The sequence below is a fragment of the Salvelinus fontinalis genome, chromosome 21 (genome assembly GCF_029448725.1).
Source record: "Salvelinus fontinalis isolate EN_2023a chromosome 21, ASM2944872v1, whole genome shotgun sequence".
In the NCBI taxonomy this organism is placed as follows: domain Eukaryota; kingdom Metazoa; phylum Chordata; class Actinopteri; order Salmoniformes; family Salmonidae; genus Salvelinus; species Salvelinus fontinalis.
Genome location: NC_074685.1, coordinates 33,262,954 through 33,283,418, shown reverse-complemented (window position 1 = coordinate 33,283,418; position 20,465 = coordinate 33,262,954). Strand labels below are relative to the sequence as shown.

Below are 20,465 nucleotides of genomic sequence, written 5' to 3'. Positions count from 1 at the left end.
TAATACTCCACAAGCCAGAGGTTTTAAGACTATTAGTAGCTGCATGTAGAGGAAAACACATCACATGAGCTATGACCGGAAAGATTTCCTTAGGACTTCTGTCCATTTCTGTCAGTTTCTGTTAAGACATTTCTATTAGATGACATAAGAAAATGGGATAGTGTTAGAATTATTGAAACAAACTGGATTTATGCTGCATCCTCCCCTTTTTATTTTTTACTACCAACCAGGAGGTCAGTAATGGTCTATAATACAGCACAGAGTGTCCCCTGCTGTGGCTAGGCAATTTGATCTGTGAATGTAAGGCAAATGGAAGACGTCAGGGTGGAGGGGAGAGAGAGAGGAGGGGAAAGCGACTGGAAGAGGATAATAGTATTTAAATCTTTAAGCACCCAGATCCTCAGTCAGCAACATTAGACGGTCAGGGTTGTTTCTTTCTGCTGGTATACTGCTGTGGGTGACTCAGGAGAGGGTATTAGACCTGTGGTAATGCCTCCACACCACTCAGTGAGCCGGCGTGTCTGACCAGGTCCCAGCACAGGATTCCAGAATGCTCAAGAACAGGAGACAGAGCCTTTTCCCCAACTATAAAGTGGGGGGGACAGGCCCCACATACAAGGACCCAGAGGAGGACTACAATGTTCCCCTCACCCAGAACAACTTGGTGAAACAATGGAACTCCATGCAAGAGCTCAGACGAGACATCTACGACATCTATGCAGAGTACGAAAATGAGGAAGATGTTGTAATGGCCTCCCCAACAAGAGGTCTCTCCTCTCTTGTGAAGAACTACATGCTGAACATCAACGTAGGTGGGAAGGGGTATCAGATCTCATACAGGGTTGCTGCCAAGTATCCCAAGACCAGGATCGGCCGCCTGGCGACATGCACAGACCACAACAGAAAGCTGGACCTGTGTGACGACTATGTTGTCCAAAACAACGAGTTTTTCTTCGACAGGGACCCGGACATCTTCCACAGCATCTTCAACTTCTACCGGACGGGCGTGCTCTGGATCAAGGACGAGCTGTGTCCCAGGAACTTCCTGGAGGAGATCAACTATTGGGGTGTCAGGATCAAGAACACACACCGCTGCTGCCGAATCTCCTTTGAGGAGCGCCAGGATGAACTCAATGAGCAGCTGAAGATTCAGCGGGAGCTGGAGGCCGAGGTGGAAATGGAGGAGAATGAGGACCTGTTCCACGGGATGGCGTTTGGCCAGACACGCTGGATCCTCTGGAACCTGATGGAGAAGCCCTTCTCCTCCGTCACCGCCAAGCTCATGGCTCTGGCTTCCAGCTTCTTCGTGCTGGTGTCCCTGGTGGCCATGACGCTGAACACGGTGGAGGAGATGCAGTACAACACCCCCACGGCCCAGCTGAGCGGGAAGACCTACGGGGAGCATGTGGAAACCTTCTGCATCGCTTTCTTCACCATGGAGTACCTGCTGCGTCTGGTGTCCACACCGGACCTGCGACGCTTCGGGAAAAGCGTCCTGAACGCGGTGGACCTGATTGCCATCTTTCCCCTCTACCTGCAGCTAGTGCTGGAGTGCTTCGAGAACGACGACTACGGGAAGCACCAAGACATCGAGACGGTGGGCCGGGTGGGCAAATTGGGCCAGGTGCTGAGAATCATGCGTTTGATGAGGATCTTCCGTATCTTGAAGCTGGCACGCCACTCTACGGGGCTGAGAGCATTCGGCTTCACGCTGCGCCAGTGCTACCAGCAGGTGGGCTGCCTATTCCTTTTCATCGCCATGGGAATCCTCACCTTCTCTGCCATGGTGTACACGGTGGAGCATGATGTCCATCAGACCAACTTCACAAGCATCCCTCACGCATGGTGGTGGGCAGCTGTAAGTCATCCCATTCTATTTCATTGGTCATTATAAGCCATTTGCTTAATATTATTGCATTTCCTTCATTGATTAGTTTAGTTATTTGGAAAGGGTTGTACTGTGTACTATTACAATATCACTGCAAATTCCGGACTATCATTATTCTGCACATTCTGACCTTGCTCTGTGCTGAGTATCTTTCTATGTGTATATGTGGTACTGTTAAACACAGACAATTGGGTTTTACGCGGCATTGATTCATTGCTACTGCAGATTCTGATATGACAATTCAATTCCACCTAGAACTAAAGTTGGCCTTAATTACAAATATGCTGCCAGAAACACTTGTCAAGTACAGTAGCCTATTATCACGGTTACCTGTAAGAGACACCTTCACATTGCCACTAGCCTGTCCTGCCGTCTTGATCTTGTTGAATTAGGGCTGACTCAGCAGATGTGGAAGCTATTTTCCATTGCCTAATGAATACAATGGTATTAAAAGAGGGCTGGACCCCAGTTCCCTCACTGCCAGGGGAGAGGCATTTAGGGATTTCCCTTGAGGCACTTCCACCTTATTTAATGGAACTAGATGACACGGGAATTGATCTGTTGTATGTCTATGTCATTTGACTGTAGACCCACCTAGTGCCTTAGTTCTGTAATTCCATTAAACAACGCTTCAAAAGAGCCTTCAGACGGAGGTCGAATATATCCCCAGGAACGACCTACGTCACTCGCCCTCCTCTCAATTAATCCTCCAAATAAAGCTTTTCACAGGGCTCTCCTTGGCCTCCTCCAAGGCCTCTAGTGAGCACAGTGACACACATATCACGAATGGTCAAGTCGGGGCTCGGATTGCAAAGCAAAGTTAAAACTGCTATGCACTGCAAGTTGAATCTGAGTCCAGGTTGTAACTTCCTGGCAATGTTAGCAAGCTCAGTAGAGACTCGGTTAATGTTTACAGATAACATGACCATTGGTCTTCTCCCTCAGGTGAGCATCTCTACTGTGGGCTATGGAGACATGTTTCCAGAGACCATCCTGGGCCGGCTGTTTGCTTTCGCCTGCATCTCCTTTGGGATCATTCTGAACGGCATGCCCATATCCATCCTGTACAACAAGTTCTCAGACTACTACACCAAGCTGAAGTCTTATGAGTACAGCTCCACGCTGAAGGCTCGGGGCAAGGTCAGGTTCGCCAAGAGGGCGGCCAGGAAGTTTACCAAATGCTGTGACGATGCAGTCCATAAACACACTGGTGAATGTTCTCTGAGCACTATGGGAGACTTTCCATTCAATTAATAGATATGCTGTGACAGCATGACATTATTTCTACCAAGTGCGGTTCCAAGGGAGCTGGAGTTACTGTGCATCTATAGTCCCATAAAGCTGTCAATAAAATGCATCCTTTATCCTGATCTTGTCCATATTCTGATTGTGCCCACATTTTCCGTCAGGTGTAGACGATTAAAATATGCATTGTGATCCGATTGTCATCAGATCTTCCTGACCACCTCCTGAGATAGTCAGGCACGCTACAAGTGTAGACCAATATGGACAATGAAAATATTTAAATCATCATTATGAAAGAATAGCTGTCAAATAATTTACATACAGAGAGGGACCAAGACATCTGGTCACAATGCAGACACAGTGGATGGATGAGACACATTAAAACCATGTGTAGACACATTTCTGAAAGTGTGAGCACAAATAGAATGTGGACAAGATGAGGACAAAGGACGCATGTTAGTACCAGGTATAAACAAGGCTTATGTTTACTGTTACTGTATAACTGGTTAATTTCAAGTTATTGCTTGCATAGATTTCAGCATTGCCAAGCATTCTGAGATTCTATGAAATTACATGCTTGGATTTTAATGCTCCCAGAGTGGAGGGCAACCTTGCATTGTAGCAAAAATACTGCAAAGAAATATATCATATAGGTTATCAATTCTTAATGCGTTTTCCCTTTTTGCCTTTACCATGTTAAAACTCAGTTAAATTTGAGGTTTAGAATTAATTCCTACAGAAGAAACAAGGCCTTTGAAATGCATTTTTTACATTTTTATACCACGCCATTCCCTTCCAATCAAATCCCTATCGTCCTCGACCTCCCTCCGGGGCTGGTGGGGACGGTCTGAAATAAGAAGTAAAAAATGCAACATCTGGAAGAATGTTAAATACTCAGCCCCTCCACCTTTATATGGGAATCTGTAAGATTGAATCTTCCCAAAGCTAATTTTTTAATATGGAAACAACTTACAATGTTTCTGCTCTAGCTAGAAGATAAACAAACAAAAAAGGGTAGGTCACGGTGATCTTGAATGTTCTTTATGCATATTTGGAAAACCTCACAAGTACTCTCCAAAGATTGTCTATTATATTGACAAGATAGTCAAGTGACCGCTCTAACAATGGAAATACATTTCCTCAAAGACGGAAGGCAGGGGAAGGCGAGATCAGGTGGGACCATTCTAGCCAATGAGGGGGTAGATACGTGTGTGAACAGGCTATAGACTCATCTTTGTATCTGTGCCATTATAGCGTCTGCGACAGACCGTATGAGCAGCACCATTGAGGCCATTTCCATTTAAAGTAGTAATTTCTTCATTGGCTGATTGCTCCCAACGCATAGGATTCCCCACCCAGTTGACAATAAAATGGTGGAATCCCTAAATGTCCATACTAAAACGGGTTATAGTTAGGAGGCCTCTCTCTATGACAACATGCACAACTCCTATAGTGTTTGATTTTGGTGGCTGAAATGCCACGTGTCCACTTATATCAATACATTCATTCATCATAACCTAAACACTACGAAACTTATTTTTCGAGCAAACTAGCAAGTACACTTTTATGGCCAAATTTTTACACTATACAAAAATTCCTCACTTCGTGCGCTTATTTTCATGGACAGATTTTGGGCAGAGTAAAACATCTCGCTAATGTATTTCCACTTAGCAGAAAGCTGACTTTTTGCTAAAGAGAAAGATCAAAATAACATGACAGCACAGCTCGCAGGTGTTTTTCATTGCCTAACGGCCAAATTGTCTCCACTGAACAGAATCCTCTGAAGTAGCGCAAGTCAGACTGACTATTACAATGTGACAAAATCTCCCAAATAGCAGCCACACAGGCAGCCACTGATAATCCTCGAAACTGAGAAGAATGCTGGGCCTTGAAGGAAAAAGCTGTTTCTCGGCTGACTGGGTCCATTCAAATCACAGAGACCTGGACAGATTGAGTCTAAGCAGGGCCCACTAGTGAGCATGCAGGCTTCTGCTTCCTTCAGATGAATAGGCTACGAGCAGTCTGACAGGCCGGGACACAGATTGGTGACTTAATGGGGCATAAAGGTGACGGACTGAGGTTCCCTGTCAGGGTTAACGTTAATGCATTTATGGTTGGATTTATATATGAAAGACTTCCTCTAACATTTGCTTACTGACAAATTCATTGGCAATGGATCGTTTCACACAATGATAGTGTACCAACCAACATTTGTTTATTTCAGCGCCGCAGTCAGCTAGCACAAATCAAAAATACAGGTCAGTTACAAACTCACTGTCTGCCAGTATGTGGGTATCTTTTACCTTTAAAATACTTGCACCACAGCTTTACAAACAAGCATATCGGAATTATTTGGACAAAAAAAAAGAAAGCAGTACAAATAAGCGTCCTCTGTTCTTCCCTCTTCACGCTATTTCACCAGGATGGTCAGGTCAATGGACTGGGTGGAGTCATGAGAAAACGATATAAACCCCAGTGAAGTAATAAAAACCTCTCACTCCAGTTGGTGAAAAGTCACAAGTGGGTGGACTGTCTCTAAGGATAGACATCATGAAATATGTATCAGGCCAATTTCTCCAAAAGAAATTCCACTCCTTTACAGTTCTGGATCTTCTGTAGTTCTGGAGCGTAGGCCTTCAACGCCTCCCGAACCTCCTCTGCAACAGTCTCGTCTGCACTGTTCAGAAGACTGTAAAAAACACAAAAACACATGTTGGGGAAGGTAACCTTTACACATATCCCACATCACAAAACAAATGTCTTCCTTTCGTCTCATACCTGGTTAGTGAAACATTTCTACCCATACTAAATTAACCAAGTCAAACTATTTTTTAGCAAAGACATTAGTGAACATCGAACCAAATTATTTGCAGTGCTTCCTCTATTTGCATTTAGCAGCAGTGCACTGCTCCTGCTAAATTGTGGCCGCCACTGCAAAAAAATAATGACAAAATAAAAAACGTTTTATGATGTATAGATATGCCCCCGGAAGCCCACCCCGGACTCCGCTATCTGCCACCGCTGCTGGAAAAACAAATCCTAAGAGAAAAACTGATTTGATATGGCAGGCTAGAGCTATAAATGTAGACTTTAGAGAGTGAATCAGACAAATCTCTCACTGCTTAGAGACTTAGAGAGATTACAGAAGGACAATGGGCATAAAGACATGGCAGGAGGAGGTGGGACAGTGGCACAGGACAAGAGAGGAGAGACGGACTGGAGGAAGGGGTGGGGGCTAGAGTGAACAGGGGCTAGAGAAGAGAGGCAGAGAAATGAGAAGAAAACGAAAGCCAAGGAATTGAGGAAGCGTAATCCAAGGTTTGTGTTGCTGTTCCACAATGGGCTGCTGTGCCCAACTGCCCGCCCCTTTCTCACCCACAGCACCCAGTGATATGGTGAATGAATACAAACAGCCACCCTGTAAGACATGCTTAACCTCCAGCTGACGCCTGCCTGTTCTCTCGCTTTACACTCAATTTCACTGGCAACAGCTAGGATGATACGACAAGCAGAACATCTATAGTGATGGGAAGATTTAAATGTTTAAATCAAGACAAATAACTAAGCTTAGTCTTTTGTGATGGTGTTTTGTATTCCTGAAGTGTTTGGCCTCCAGAGACCTTGATCCAAGTTCAATTACCATTTTCATGGCTCAGTGAGTTTCGCTGTCATGGCACACATTTCTAAGCACTTCTAGTTTCAATCGGTTTACAACAGTTTTTTTCCATTCTGAACAAAACCATTATTTCATCCGTTCCACTGTTCCGACCAGCAAAATAAAGTTCTGAACCGGTTCGAACCAAAAATAAATAACCGGTTTACAATTTTTCCTTTCTACATTAAATTACTTCAGACAGAGCAGCTCGCTATGGAGCAGGCAAGCTATTTATATGCATTGGACAGATGAGTGTAGGGCGCAAGATCCGACAAATGTTGCGGGTGGGGAGAGAGCGAGAGGGTGGAGGAGTACGCTTGGCCTGAAGTGCTGGCATCTTGTTTGCCTTATCTGCATTAGGCCCATAATTATACCTACGGAGGAGTGACTTCTATGAAGGAACTTTGAATGTCTAAAACTTCAGAGTTGGCTTAACGTTGGACCAGCTAGCTAACAAGCTTGTGTGCAGAACACGGCTTACCTTTTTGTATGATAACTATAGAATCCTTAATTAAAAACTATAGGATAACTATAGAATCCATCATTTAAACACATTAAATCCATTCTTTCCAATTAAAAATCTCACCCTAATATCTGAATCAAACTTCAGTGAATCCCACGTCAGTAGGCTACTAGACTACGCTCCGGGGGGGGAGGGGCGGGTTGCCAACACGCACAGACAACAAATTCCAGCCAGTGAGGCATAGGCACTTTATGTTTTGTGGGACTGGGGAAAAAATGCCTGGAACCTAAAATAACGTTATTAACCGGTTCCCATGCTTTTAAAATAACGGTTCTGTTCTGGAACAGTATAGATCACTTTCGTTCACAATTCTGTTCCGCGCAAAAATTTTTTTTTACGGTGCTGTTCCCTGAACCGGTTCCAATCTCTGGTTTACAAGTTCTGCAAGGATTGGACTGTATCGGGATAAGTTCAGGAAGGAGCTGGTATCATTTCTGTTCTACTCCCCCCCGTTAAGCATTGGGCTCCCGAGTGGTGCAGCAGTCTTAGGCACTGCATCTCAGTGCTAGAGGTGTCACTACAGACACCCTGGTTCGAATCCAGGCTGTAGCTGTATCACAACCGGCCGTTATTGGGAGTCCCATAGGGCGGCACACAATTGGCCCAGCGTCGTCCAGATTTGGCCGGTGTAGGCAGTCATTGTAAATAAGAATTTGTTCTTAACTGACTTGCCTAGTTAAATAAAGGTTAATTAAATCAAAAAGCACCAGTTTGCTTGCTTTGCAGTATTTGCCAATAGTGCTACAGTTTGTGACTGGCGAGAGGAATTAGATCTAACAGTGTAGAGGTACTCACCAGCAGAGCACGATAGCCCCACGGTTCACTGCAGCCCACGTCTTTAGTTTGTCCATCCCCACCTTGTCCAACAGGACCCTGGAGAAACGCTCTGTGGAGGCACAGTAGTCATGGTCAGGAAGATACATAATCACAGAGTCATGGCCAGGAAGATACATAATCACAGAGTCATGGCCAAGGGGATACAGGATAGAGTCACAGGTCCAAATGGACACGCATACAGCCATGTTTGCATTGTCTGAGTGGAGTACTGTTTCAAGATCATACACTCCCTTAAGTATTTATTTATGGACAGTGAAGCTAAAAGTTCGCGCTATACTCAAGAATTGTGGATTTGAGATCAAATGTTTCATGAGGCGACAGTACAGAATGTTTCCTATAATTTTACTCAAAAATGTTTGCCCCCCTTTCATGGTATCCAATTGGTAGTTACAGTCTTGTACGTACGGGAGTGGTAGCGATGGGACTCATCCTCCGAAACACAACCCAGCCAAGCCACACTACTTCTTGACACGATGCCCGCTTAACCCGGAAGCCAGCCGCACCAATGTGTCGGAGGGAACACCGTACACATGGCGACCGGGTCAGGTGCGCGATGGGACAAGAATAACCCTGCCGGCCAAACCTTCCCCTAACACGAACGACGCTGTGCCAATTGTGCGCCACACAATTGGTCTCCCGGTCGCGGCTGGCTGCGACAGAGCCTGGACTCGAACCAGGATCTTCTAGAGGCACAGCTAGCACTGCGATGCCACCTTTTATTTGAGGGTATTTTCAAACATATCAGTACTACCGTTTAGAAATGAAAGCACTTTTATGTATCTAGGCCCCATTTGAAGGTGTCATAAGTATTTGGACTTAAGTGTGTATTAAAGTAGTCCAAAGTTTAGTACTTGGTCCTTGGTTGGAAAGTATTCAGACCCCTTCCCTTTGTCCACATTTTGTTACGTTACAGCTTTATTCTAAAATGGATTCAAAAAAATGTTAAACTCAATCTACACACAATACCCATAATGACAGAGCGTAAACAGGTTTTTAGAAATGTGTGCAAATGTATTGAATTACAAACCAAAATACCTTATTTACTTAAGAATTCAGACCCTTTGCTATGAGACTTCAAATTGAGCTCAGGTGCATCCTGTTTCCCTTAAGATGTTACTACAACTTGATTGGAGTCCATCTGTGGTAAATTCAATTGATTGGACATAATTTGGAAAGGCACACACCTGTCTATATAAAGATCCCACAGTTGACAGTGCATGTCAGAGCAAAAACCAAGCCACGAGGTTGAAGGAATTGTCCGTAGAGCTCCAAGACAGGATTGTGTTGAGGCACAGATCTGGGCAAGGGTACCAAAGAATGTCTGCAGTATTGAAGGTCCCCAAGAACAAAGAGGCCTTCATCGTTCTTAAAATGGAAGAAGTTTGGAACCACCAAGACTCTTCCTAGAGCAGGCCGCCCGGCCAAACTGAGCAATCAGGGGAGAAGGGCCTTGGTCAGGGAGGTGACCAAGAACCTGAGGGTCACTGACAGAGCTCCAGAGTTCCTCTATGGAGATGGGAGAACCTTCCAGAAGGACAACCATCTCTGCAGCACTCCACCAGTCAGGCCTTTATGGTAGAGTGGCCAGACGGAAGCCACTCCTCAGTAAAAAGGCACATGACAGCCTGCTTGGAGTTTGCCAAAAGGCACCTAAAGCCTCTCTCTGACCATGAGAAACAAGATCCTCTGGTCTGATGAAACCAAGATTGAACTCTTTGGACTGAATGCCAAGCATCACGCCTGGAGGAAACCTGGCACCATCCCTACGGTAAAGCATGGTGGTGGCAGCATCGTGCTCTGGGAGACTAGTTAGGATCGAGGAAGATGAACGGAGCAAAGTACATAGAGATCCATGATGAAAACCTCTAGAGCGCTCAGGACCTCAGACTGGGGCGAAGGTTCACCTTCCAACAAGAGAAAAACCCTAAGCATACAGCCAAGACAACGCAGTAGTGGCTTTGGGACAAGTCTCTGAATGTCCTTGAGTTGCCCAGCCAGAGCCCGGACTTGCACCTGATATAACATCTCTGGAGAGACCTGAAAATAGCTGCGCAAACACGCTTCCCATCCAACCTGACAGAGCTTGAGAGGATCTGCAGAGCAAAATGGGAGAAACTCTCCAAATACAGGTCTGCTTAGCTTGTAGCATCATACCCAGGAAGACTTGAGGCTGTAATAGCTGCAAAACATGCTTCAAGAAATTTGCAAATAAAATCTGCTTTTGCTTTGTCATTATGGGGTATTGTGTGTAGATTGGTGGACAATGTTTTTTTATTTTTTTTAATCGATTTTAGGATAAGGCTGTAATTTAACAAAACATGGAAAAAGTTAAGGGGTCTGAATTCTTTCCAAATATAATGTATATGGAAGTAGTTGGCCTATTTTTTTTTTGTAAAAAAAAAAAGTCCCGACCTTTCTTAGATTTAGGAGACACTTTAAAACAAACTTCCTTTTGATTATCTGTTTTCCCATGTATGAATCTGCTTTTCAATGCATTTATATGGAATAATAGCAGTAAGGCCAAATTCAATGTTTCATCAAATATATAAATATTTGATTTCAAATCCAAAAATACTTGATTATAGAGCCAAATTAAAAAGTTCTACTTTCACTGTTCAAATAAATACTCAAGGGAGTGTATTTGTATACGGTCAGCCCCACAGGCGATATTTTTTGCCGACGGTCATACCTTCTCTCCCAACCTCCTTCATCTTGGTGTCTTGTTCAATCAGCCATTTGAGCACCAGATGCCCAGCAGGGTGTTCAGCCATGTGCAGCTACAGAACAGGAAAAAGACAAAACATGTTCACACTAAATACGATGGTCTTTCCAGAGGACAGAAGAGAGATAGATTTTGCCCTTCAAGTGTTTCCGATACCAAGCCTGGACAATCATACTGCAGTTTACCAGACAGACTGAAGTAAACCCAATGGAGACTTCAAAACCAAGTGCAATTCTCACCTATGAGAGACATTCTCCTACTTGAATTTGACAGACACACCATGCCTCTGACCCCTCACCCCCCTGTCCCCTCCTCACCTGCCCATCCACTCCTCCTGGTGTGAAGTCGTCAGCAGCCAGCTCAGCCACAGCCTCCATGGCAGGATGCAGGTCCCCACTGGCGGACCCCAGAATGTCCCTGACGGTGATGCTGGAGGCCTTGTCCATTGCCATGGTGCGGGCGTGGTCACACAGGTGCTGAATCAGGTGCGGAGACACCGCCTCCAGGAGCTCCTTCCGGCGAAGGGCAACATCCTTCTTGCTGAAGGGACAGAGGGTCGGATGGAGACCATTTAAAGTACAGGCTATGAAAAGCATGAAGCATAGACAGCATTTCCTTAATCTTGTCTATCCAATTGGGTTAAAAATAGCAATTTAGGCATGTTTAGAAATGACTCTAGGGTAGGTTTGGACAGTTAAAAGACCTTCACTTGAAAAATGAGAAAAAAGTGGCAATAGTATTGTTTGTCCAGTATACACTTCCTCAAAATAGTCAATTAATCTAAGATGACTCAAGAACTCTGTCATTAGGCAGCAGGTAGCCTAGTGGTTAGAGCGTTGGGCCAGTAACCGAAAGGTTGCAAGATCGAATCCCCGAGCTAATAAAATCTGTCGTTCTGCCCCTAAACAAGGCAGTTAACCCACTGTTCCCCGGTAGGCCGTCATTGTAAATAAGAATTTGTTCTTAACTGACTTGCCCAGTTAAATAAAACAAATAAATGTTGATGTTTATGCAGAGATCTTAATTGTGCAATTTTACATCTAACTAAAATGTTTGGTGCAATATTTATTTAAACTTTTAGTTTTTGCATGAAAACGAGTCATCGCTCATTGAATGACACTTTAATGAAGAATCCCCACTGTTGACAAATCACAGACGAGGGGGCTCGCTACCGGAGAGATGTGTGTGTGCCCGAACAGCCGAAGTCCAAAACTAACAATAATATATGCACTAACTCGTCCGAGCTGCCATAACCAGCTAGATAGACTAGAACAAAGGGAGGTTAAAACCTGTTTGGGATAGGGGGCAGCATTTTCACTTTTGGATGAATTGGTGCCCAAATTGAACGGTCTCCTACTCTGTCCCAGATGATAATATATGAATATTATTACTATTGGATAGAAAACACTCTGAAGTTTCTAAAACGGTTTGATTTATGTCTGTGAGTATAACAGAACTCATATGGCAGGCAAACTTCCAAACAGGAAGTGAGAATTCTGAAAAGGGTCGATGTGAAAGTCATCGCCTATTCAATTTCCTGTAATATATGGATCTGTTTGCACTTCCTACGACTTCCACTAGATGTCAACAGTCAGTAGAACGTGGAATGAAGCCTCTAGTGTGATGTGGGGCCGGATGGGAAGTGTTTCAGTCACTGGTCTGGCAGATTGCCAGTTCCTGGTCATGCGCGCTAGTCATGGAATGGCAATTTGTGCCATTACTTATACAGACATGAAGAAATGCTCCGGTTGGAACGTTATTGGATATATATGATAACAACATCCTGAAGATTGATTCACTACTAAGTTTGACCAGTTTATTCGACTTGTAATATAACTTTTTGAAGTTTTCGTCTGACATTTGCCTGCATCTGAAAACACTCCAAAATTTCCAAAACTGTCAAAATATTGTCTGTGAGTATAACAAAACTGATTCTGCAGGCGAAAACCTGAGAATCTAACCTGGAAGTGATTTTTTTTATTTTTTTTATCTGTGTTTCCTTGCCCGTCTTTCTTCCATTTAAAGGGGTATCAACCAGATTCCTTTTCCAATGGCTTCCTCAGGATGTGACCAGGCTTTAGACATAGTTTCAGGCTTTTATTTTGAAAAAAAGAACAAGCGAGATTTTTCAAAGGTAGTCAGGTGTCCTTGGATTATCCATTGATTGAAACTCACAAAAGCTTGGATGGCTTTCGCTGCAAGGCATATTTTCAAAATCTGACATGGTAGGTGGATTAACAACAAGCTAAGCTGTGTTTTGGTATATTTCACTTGTGATTGCATGATTATAAATATTTTTAGTAATATTTTAGAATCTGATACGTTTGGGAATTTTCATCTACATTTACATTTACATTTAAGTCATTTAGCAGACGCTCTTATCCAGAGCGACTTACAAATTGGTGCATTCACCTAATGACATCCAGTGGAACAGCCACTTTACAATAGTGCATCTAAATCTTTTAAGGGGGGGGGGGGGCAGAAGGATTGCTTTATCCTAGGTATTCCTTGAAGAGGTGGGGTTTCAGGTGTCTCCGGAAGGTGGTGATTGACTCCGCTGTCCTGGCGTCGTGAGGGATCTGCCTTTCAGGACCGGAACGAGGCTGTAGTTTTCTGAACATAACGTGCAACCCAAGTGGCGTTTTTTTGTTATAAAAGTAATATTTATCGAACAAAAATAACATTTATTGTGTAACGGAGTCTCGTGAGTGCAAACATCCGAAGATTATCAAAGGTAAGCGATTAATTTTATTGCTTTTCTGACTTTCATGACCATGCTAATTTGGGGCTAGCTGTTCTAGCATTGATTGGTCGCTGTAAAGCATATTTTCAAAATCTGACACGATAGGTGGATTAACAAGCTACGCTGTGTTTTGGTAATGTTCACTTGTGATTGCATGATCATAAATATTTTTAGTAATATTTTGCGCCATACAATTCAGCGGTTGTTTAAGAAAATGATCCCGCTAAAGGGATCCGTAGCGCAGAGAAGTTAAGTGAGTATGCAAGCACACTCGTTCGGTACACCTAGCCAAGTTCGGCTAGGCACCAGCTAAACGGAAGTATGCGGACGCCTTTAGAATGATTGGTAGGTGCTGGCAGGACTCACCTGTGGGCGTTTCCGTCCCCCTTCTCCAGCACCTGGATGATTTCAGGTAACAGGTGGGTGGGGTCTCGCGGGCTGAGTAGGTACACCACAACTTTCTTTCCATTCTTATTAGTGATGACATCGGGCAGGGAAGCAAGAATCTCTGATAGGACGGCCTGCTTCACTAGCTTGGTGTCATCTATGCAGTCAAAGGCAGCGATGAGGACTAGGAACGCAAACTCTCCCTGGAGAGAAAATCAACATACCAATCAGTAAGTCACACACACGCGTTTACATATTTGCATGTCTGACTGTGGGCATCAAATATTGTCTGTTTGTTGTTGTCTTGAATACCATTGCAAACTTATCCATGTAGGTCTTCATGGTTTTAATGATGACTTTTCTGTCCTGAAAGAAAAAACAAATAAATCACTGTACATACAAAGAACACACACTAGTCTGCGGTTGGTGAGGCTCATCTCTCTAGAAGGCCTGAGTGAATACTCACCTTAGGTGTCCCATGCCACAGGCAGTGCATTGCTACTCTAGCTCCATCGTGGGTGTGGGCCATATACACCACAGACTCCCTTATTGACTCAATCATTTCCTGTGAAGTCACATGATCAAAATGGTATTAGAAACATGGTAGGATTCGCTCGGTCATTTCTACAGCCATTGGTGGTTTACTTACAGTCCTCTGTTTGGCTGGGGCATGCAGGAAGAATTCCAGAAACACTTTGTGCACCAGAGAATGTTTGATCACAGCCTCTCTGTGGGAGAAGAGAACACAGACAGAAATCAAAAGCAGTATCTTGATTTATTATCTCGATTTCCCTTGTGGAGGGTTAGAGCTGTGTGTGTGCTCAATAATACCCACTTTGTGGCCATGGGGGTAAGGATCTGCTTCATCTCCTCCAAAATGCCATTAACCTTGTCCGGGTTCGCCTCCAGCACCTTCTCTAGCGTGGGACACACTGCCGACTGAACAAACACGCCAACGGTCAGTAACATTCTGCATAACATCCACTCCAGACGATATTCACAGAGACAAGCAATCAGAAAGACGATCTCTTGGTAACTGGATTATGAGAGAAGGTTTCCACTCTTATAACTACACTATTACACTGTGCTCGTGGGAGAGGTGTGGGACGTGTCCTGACCTTGAAGACCTGGAATGTGGTTCCGTAGAGCTCCTCTGTGAGCATGAGTCTCTGGGAGAGGATGGCCTTGTCATTGTAAGCGTACTCCACCACCGACGACGCCTCAGAGTGACGCAGCATCTGCCTCACTTTCCCCTTGAAGCCCACCATCACACCCGCAACCTGCTCCTTGCTCCTGTGGGATCGACGATACACACACCTGATGTCAGATTTTAATTCAGAAACCCATGTCAGGTGTAATTCTTTATGATGTAACAACACTGCCCTATCAGAAACTAGCAGCGAGTAGAGAGACTCGATAGAGAGATCAATATGACTTGAATTCTCTCCCCGGATATCATTCTCCAAATCTTACACATGGAAGATGACAGGAAATGCAGAGATGAGTGTTCAGAATGTAAACCAATCAAATGATGACCTTTATATTCGTCCTACAAGATAGGCCTTCATAACAGGATAACATTCCCCCATCCTTTAATAGCAGAGCCATGCATTAGACTGTACTTGAAACAACTTGTATCTTCAGCAAAGGTCACGATTACAGGGAAGGTTGCAATAAGTGAAGTTTTGAATTATTAACCTGATTCCCCTTTCAATGTGTCCTAAACAAATGATCAGGGAATTCAAAGACAGATCAGGTCAAGCAGCACTACAAATTTGAAATGACAAAGGCATGCGAGCGCAAAAGGACTACTGTGATTTACAATGATGCGATTTACTCAACAAGATTACACTTTTGTTGTTTTTACTATATTGTTGGCCGGCATTTCCTGCTAGGATCTAATGCCATCAACACAAGATCGGATGATATGGAAAGAATACACCCACTGCTAGTGCGACGACTTCATGTATAAGCAAAATGTCTGGAGGAAGAAAAAGGCACACTTACCCATACATTAAAAACTTCTTCACAATATTTCGTGCATACTTTGATTTACTCAGCTCGACCATATCATCTAGGGAAAAGAATAACATCATTGAGACGTAGAGCATTGTGATTGAAGTGACAAAAACAACTGACCACACTCAGAAGAACAGATCATTAGAACAGAGCAAACCACGGACCTTTGAGTTCATCAAAAACCTCCTGTCTTTGCTTGTCGTTCCCAAACTGGATGAAACACTGGAGGACTCTGGTGGAGTCGTGAGCAAATGCTATCTGAAAGAGAAAAACTATTTCATCTTTATCTGCAAACTTGAGCATTTGGATGCCATGCACTGAAAACTAATTTGAATAAGTCTACTGTGCTCAATTGTTTTATTGTACTCAAGTATTGACAGGAATTGTCTGTCCAATAATTTCAGCGGGTGACAAATTCTCCATTGTGCCATGCTCTCAATTCGTACATTGTCGTGATTGACAATGCACAATCTACAGTAAATGATAGATTTGAATGGCGCCTTTCGGCAGTGTAAATGTTAAGACTGTACTCACTGTTTTTATCTTTCCTTTCACAAGTTCCTGAAGCTCTTTCATGAGTTTGATCCTCTTCTCTTTGCCGCAATCTTTCCTGTGTTGAAAAAGAGGGACATGTAATAAATAAGTACAGGTGTAAAATGTTGCCGTCGCCAAATGACATTTAGTCCTGAGGTGATAAACTACTGTACCCTCTATAGCCACTGTGGTTTTTATCTGACCCTGCTGGCCATCTATGAACGTTTGAATGTCTTGAAGAATGGCCATGTACCAGGCACAGCCAGAAGAGGACTGGCCACGCCTCGGAGCCTGGTTCCTCTCTAGGCTTCCTCCTAGGTTCCTGCTGAGGTTGAATATTTCCCTGGTATTTTACAAATGTTCCATCCCGAGAATAAATCCCCTTTCTCCCAGGTAACCCAGTATTTCCAGCCAAAACCAGAAGTGTTATTCAAAAGCATTATAGCGCATATAAATAGGCCTGTGTCGGGATTAGATTAGAGCATTGATCGAAAATTCAAGCCTGATACTACCTGAGGCCCACATTAGACATTTTATGAGGCTTAGCACGAAAAAGCCCAAATGATTGTGCCGTTCTCCAATAAATATTTGATTATAGGCTACTGCACATTGCGCACAACAGAAAAACATAAAGCCCATGGATTTAACTAGTCCCAGTAGACTAATCTTGTGGGAACTGTATTACTGTACTGTATTAAACGGACTGGAATTACACACGTTCAAACCATGATAAATTAGGGAGAGAACACGCGATTCTGGTGCTGCACATGCAGCCTTCAAAGTTAGAAGTATAGGCAAGCGAATTTGATTTTGAAATATATGGCCTCTTTGTATAGTTAGTAGGCTGACTCATATATATCTTCCATAATGTTATTATCCTACCTCTTTCTATTGTTGCTCATTCCTTCCAACAGATTCATGAAATAAGTTACGTTGCTCTTATCTTCATTCTAATGACATCGTTGAATAATATAGGACTAGAATTAGGTGTCGAAGGCTTTCACTTCGATGATTTAATGGTTATGGTCTGAATAAATAAAATGCTAGCCTACCATATATACAGACATTCACATATAGGGCTATATATCTATAAATCAATCTAGAACATGAGTATCTATTTTGGATGCAATTTGAATATAGTTGAAGTAGAGAGAGAAAGAGTGTGAGAGTGCTCGTGCATGCACTGATTTAAAGCATGGATATTCGAGTGATATGCGGTTTTAAAATGCTGCAGTTGAAATAAAAAGAATCTTCACAATTAAAAAATGTGAGCCCCGACATCTAGATGGAGATGGTTAAATTAGACGTGCATTCAGTCTTTGTATTACCGTAGCATAGACTACGCTGCAGCAAATGCAGGCCTACCTGAAAAAGATACCACGATGAGATGATAGGTCTACGTGCATTGTGAACTGCGCTCCATACTGAGATGGGCTGTCTGTCCCCACCATGAGCGTTGATGATTCATCATGCAAAGTCCGTAAGGGAAGCCATATTGCTCATATTATTTAACAGTTCCATTTCACGCCATGCTGTTCAAAGAAATAATTTATTATAAATTTACCTGTTTTTTTCGCAGTTATTTATCCCGGGAATAGGGAGTGGTTTTGTGTGGTAAATCCCAGTAAATTAACCATGTTCCCAGCATTCAACCCTAGTTCCTGTCTTTCTATGGAGTTTTTCCAAGACACCGTGCCTCTACATTGGTGGCTCTTTGGGGTTTTAGACTAGGTATCTGTATAGCACTTTGTGACACCTAATGATATAAATATATGCAACTTAATCCTAAAATTGAAGTTTTGTTAAGACTGCTGGTACAATAACTAATATAGTATCTGGTTTAACCTACCTTCTGACCATCTCCCACACTTGCTTGGCTCTGCTCACTATTTGATAACTCTCCTTTTTTTCAGTCTGCTGCCGGTTCTGTTTCAGCTCTTTCTTCTGCTGTTTGAACTCATCCCATTTGGGCTTCTTGGCCTCGGAACCTGAGCAAACAGACAGACAAGCGTTACACCATTGGTGTGATGACTGATCATTTATACAAAGATGAAGAAATCTAACAGACCTATTTTTAAAAAACTGTCAAAACATTTCCAGCAAGCCATTACAGAATGTGGCCTATTTAAGGTGTGTTTGATAATTGGCCATTGTACATATTTCATACCTTCCTCTTCCTTGGCCTTCCCAGGTATGAATTTTCGCTTTTTGATTAACTTTCCATCTGTGGGTTTGATGTACTTTCCATCTGTGGGTTTTTTGTTCAAGAATTTCTGTGGAGCCCCCTTTCCTCCAGTCTTCTCAAACGTCTTGCCCTTTTCTCCACTGCGGGGTTTAAATGGCCTTTTCCCTGGTGATTTACCGGTTGGTTTGGTCCCCGTTTTACCTGTACCTTCTGAACAGAGTTTGTAGCTAGTCAGTTAGGCCAACACATTGTTTTGCCAGCACGTCATTAAACCAATATTTAAAAGTATAATATTTTTATTAGTAGTAGTATTAATTCTACCAATACCTTTACGTATTAACTTCTTGCCACCTTTAGGGGAAAATATTTTCTTTTTGGGTTCCATTCTCAATAATTCACTATTCAAAGGAAAAGACAAAAAGCGCATGATCTGTAGGTAGTTGCAGCTTACACTATTTACTAACCATAGTTACAGCTTGAATACTGATTACTGATGTGCTATTGCCATGTGTTTTCCAGCTAACTGCAGCAGCTAACTAGCAATAGCAGCTAGCTAGTTAGCGTTCAGCTGACTTGCTAACGTTAGCTACTAAACCTGGCAGGCCAGAAAGAACTACAGGTAAGGTATGAGGTGTAATAATTAAACATGTCTGGTAGAGTTATTTTCACTGACAAAACAGTCATGTTAACAACATTATTTTAGCATTTTCCTATGCAGAAGACAAAATACACACGTTTAGCTACATACCTTGACATGCGTTCTGAACTTAACGGTTTACGGCATGAACGTTCCAATCAGAAAACGTCCTGACTGCCGTAAAATGCATGGGTTGTTTTTTATTGCGACAATACTAGAACGATACGGCAGATTTTGCTGTGCCTGGGTTGTCACTAGTTACCACAGCCACAAAGTCAGAATTGGCCAAATCGTAGAAATTAATGAAAACAAAATGTTGCTGTTTTGTGTTAATTTAAGGTTAGGTATACGATTATCAGTGTGATTACATTTGAAGAAGATACATTGTAGAAATAGGCGGGGTTTATGACATTTTCTGGCTGTGGTAACTTGTGACGACCCTGGGAGGTTAGTGCAGTCTGGGATACTTGGGACGTTCCTACCATAACCCGTCTAATAGCGTTGTCAAAATGGACTTTTCGTATCGGGTTTTGCAGAATTTACACAGCAAGTTAGGAGAATTAACGTAGCCGGTTATGAGAATTAGGTTAAGGTTAGGGTTAGGTAAAATGCAAAACAAACAAAAAAAACGGCAGAAATTTGACAAAAGCTAGCTGTAATCCATCTAGACATGACCCGGCGCCTGTTTTTGCACCTGATAAATCATTATATTAAATTTATGACATCTATGTGTTGACAGAAAAAACTGTGATACTTACTGTAGTAGCTAAGTAGTCTAAATCACGTATAGTCATGGCTCAATCTATCCCCTGAATAGCCCAAGAAAGTCACTCATGACCACCATGTTGTTTTCACATCAATGATTTTCAAATCTAAGTAAGAGCTAACGAGCCCGGGACCGAAATGGAACCAGATATGTGTTGATTAGAGAAGTAATGATAGGTTATTGTTATGGATAACACAAGTTTATTGGTTTCGTATTACAGGTTTACAATACATACACGTGTATCTCTCTCTTAGTGCATTACTATTGTAGATCCACTTGGTGTCCCTGTACACTATAATGCATGAAATGTAGCTTTGGCTATAT

General features: G+C 42.9%; 2 protein-coding genes across 3 annotated transcripts; one reads left to right on the top strand and one right to left on the bottom strand.

The window, feature by feature from the left end:
- The first annotated feature begins 414 nt into the window (after positions 1-414).
- On the top strand, positions 415-4,025 carry LOC129818712 (potassium voltage-gated channel subfamily V member 2-like). Its single transcript, XM_055874871.1, has 2 exons — positions 415-1,858; positions 2,834-4,025. The coding sequence occupies exons 1-2, from the start codon at positions 551-553 to the stop codon at positions 3,140-3,142; spliced, it is 1,617 nt and encodes a 538-aa protein (XP_055730846.1). The 5' UTR covers positions 415-550; the 3' UTR covers positions 3,143-4,025.
- Positions 4,026-5,326: 1,301 nt separating this feature from the next.
- On the bottom strand, positions 5,327-20,203 carry pum3 (pumilio RNA-binding family member 3). 2 transcript variants are annotated; one of them, XM_055874866.1, is made up of 17 exons: positions 20,134-20,203; positions 19,066-19,136; positions 18,721-18,948; positions 18,403-18,541; positions 16,554-16,629; positions 16,184-16,277; positions 16,008-16,074; positions 15,119-15,293; positions 14,836-14,939; positions 14,650-14,728; positions 14,467-14,565; positions 14,313-14,366; positions 13,980-14,203; positions 11,188-11,410; positions 10,838-10,925; positions 8,107-8,197; positions 5,327-5,822 (listed from the first exon to the last, which is right to left on the bottom strand). In XM_055874866.1, exons 2-17 carry the CDS (start codon positions 19,121-19,123, stop codon positions 5,696-5,698), a joined length of 1,926 nt encoding a protein of 641 aa, XP_055730841.1. In that variant the 5' UTR covers positions 19,124-19,136; positions 20,134-20,203; the 3' UTR covers positions 5,327-5,695. The 2 variants fall into 2 exon arrangements, with proteins under 2 accessions (XP_055730841.1, XP_055730840.1); XM_055874865.1 differs by lacking the exon at positions 20,134-20,203 and adding an exon at positions 19,487-19,590.
- Positions 20,204-20,465: the final 262 nt, after the last annotated feature.

Bases quoted from the DNA above. Each gene is read 5' to 3' on its own strand.
- LOC129818712 (XM_055874871.1), top strand. From the start codon at position 551: ATGCTCAAGAACAGGAGACAGAGCCTTTTCCCCAACTATAAAGTGGGG. The intron at 1,859-2,833 runs GTAAGTCATCCC...CTTCTCCCTCAG, and splicing joins ACGCATGGTGGTGGGCAGCT to GTGAGCATCTCTACTGTGGG.
- pum3 (XM_055874865.1), bottom strand. The intron at 16,075-16,183 runs GTCCGTGGTTTG...TCTTTTCCCTAG, and splicing joins GGTTTTTGATGAACTCAAAG to ATGATATGGTCGAGCTGAGT. The intron at 14,204-14,312 runs GTATTCAAGACA...TTTTCTCTCCAG, and splicing joins ACATGGATAAGTTTGCAATG to GGAGAGTTTGCGTTCCTAGT.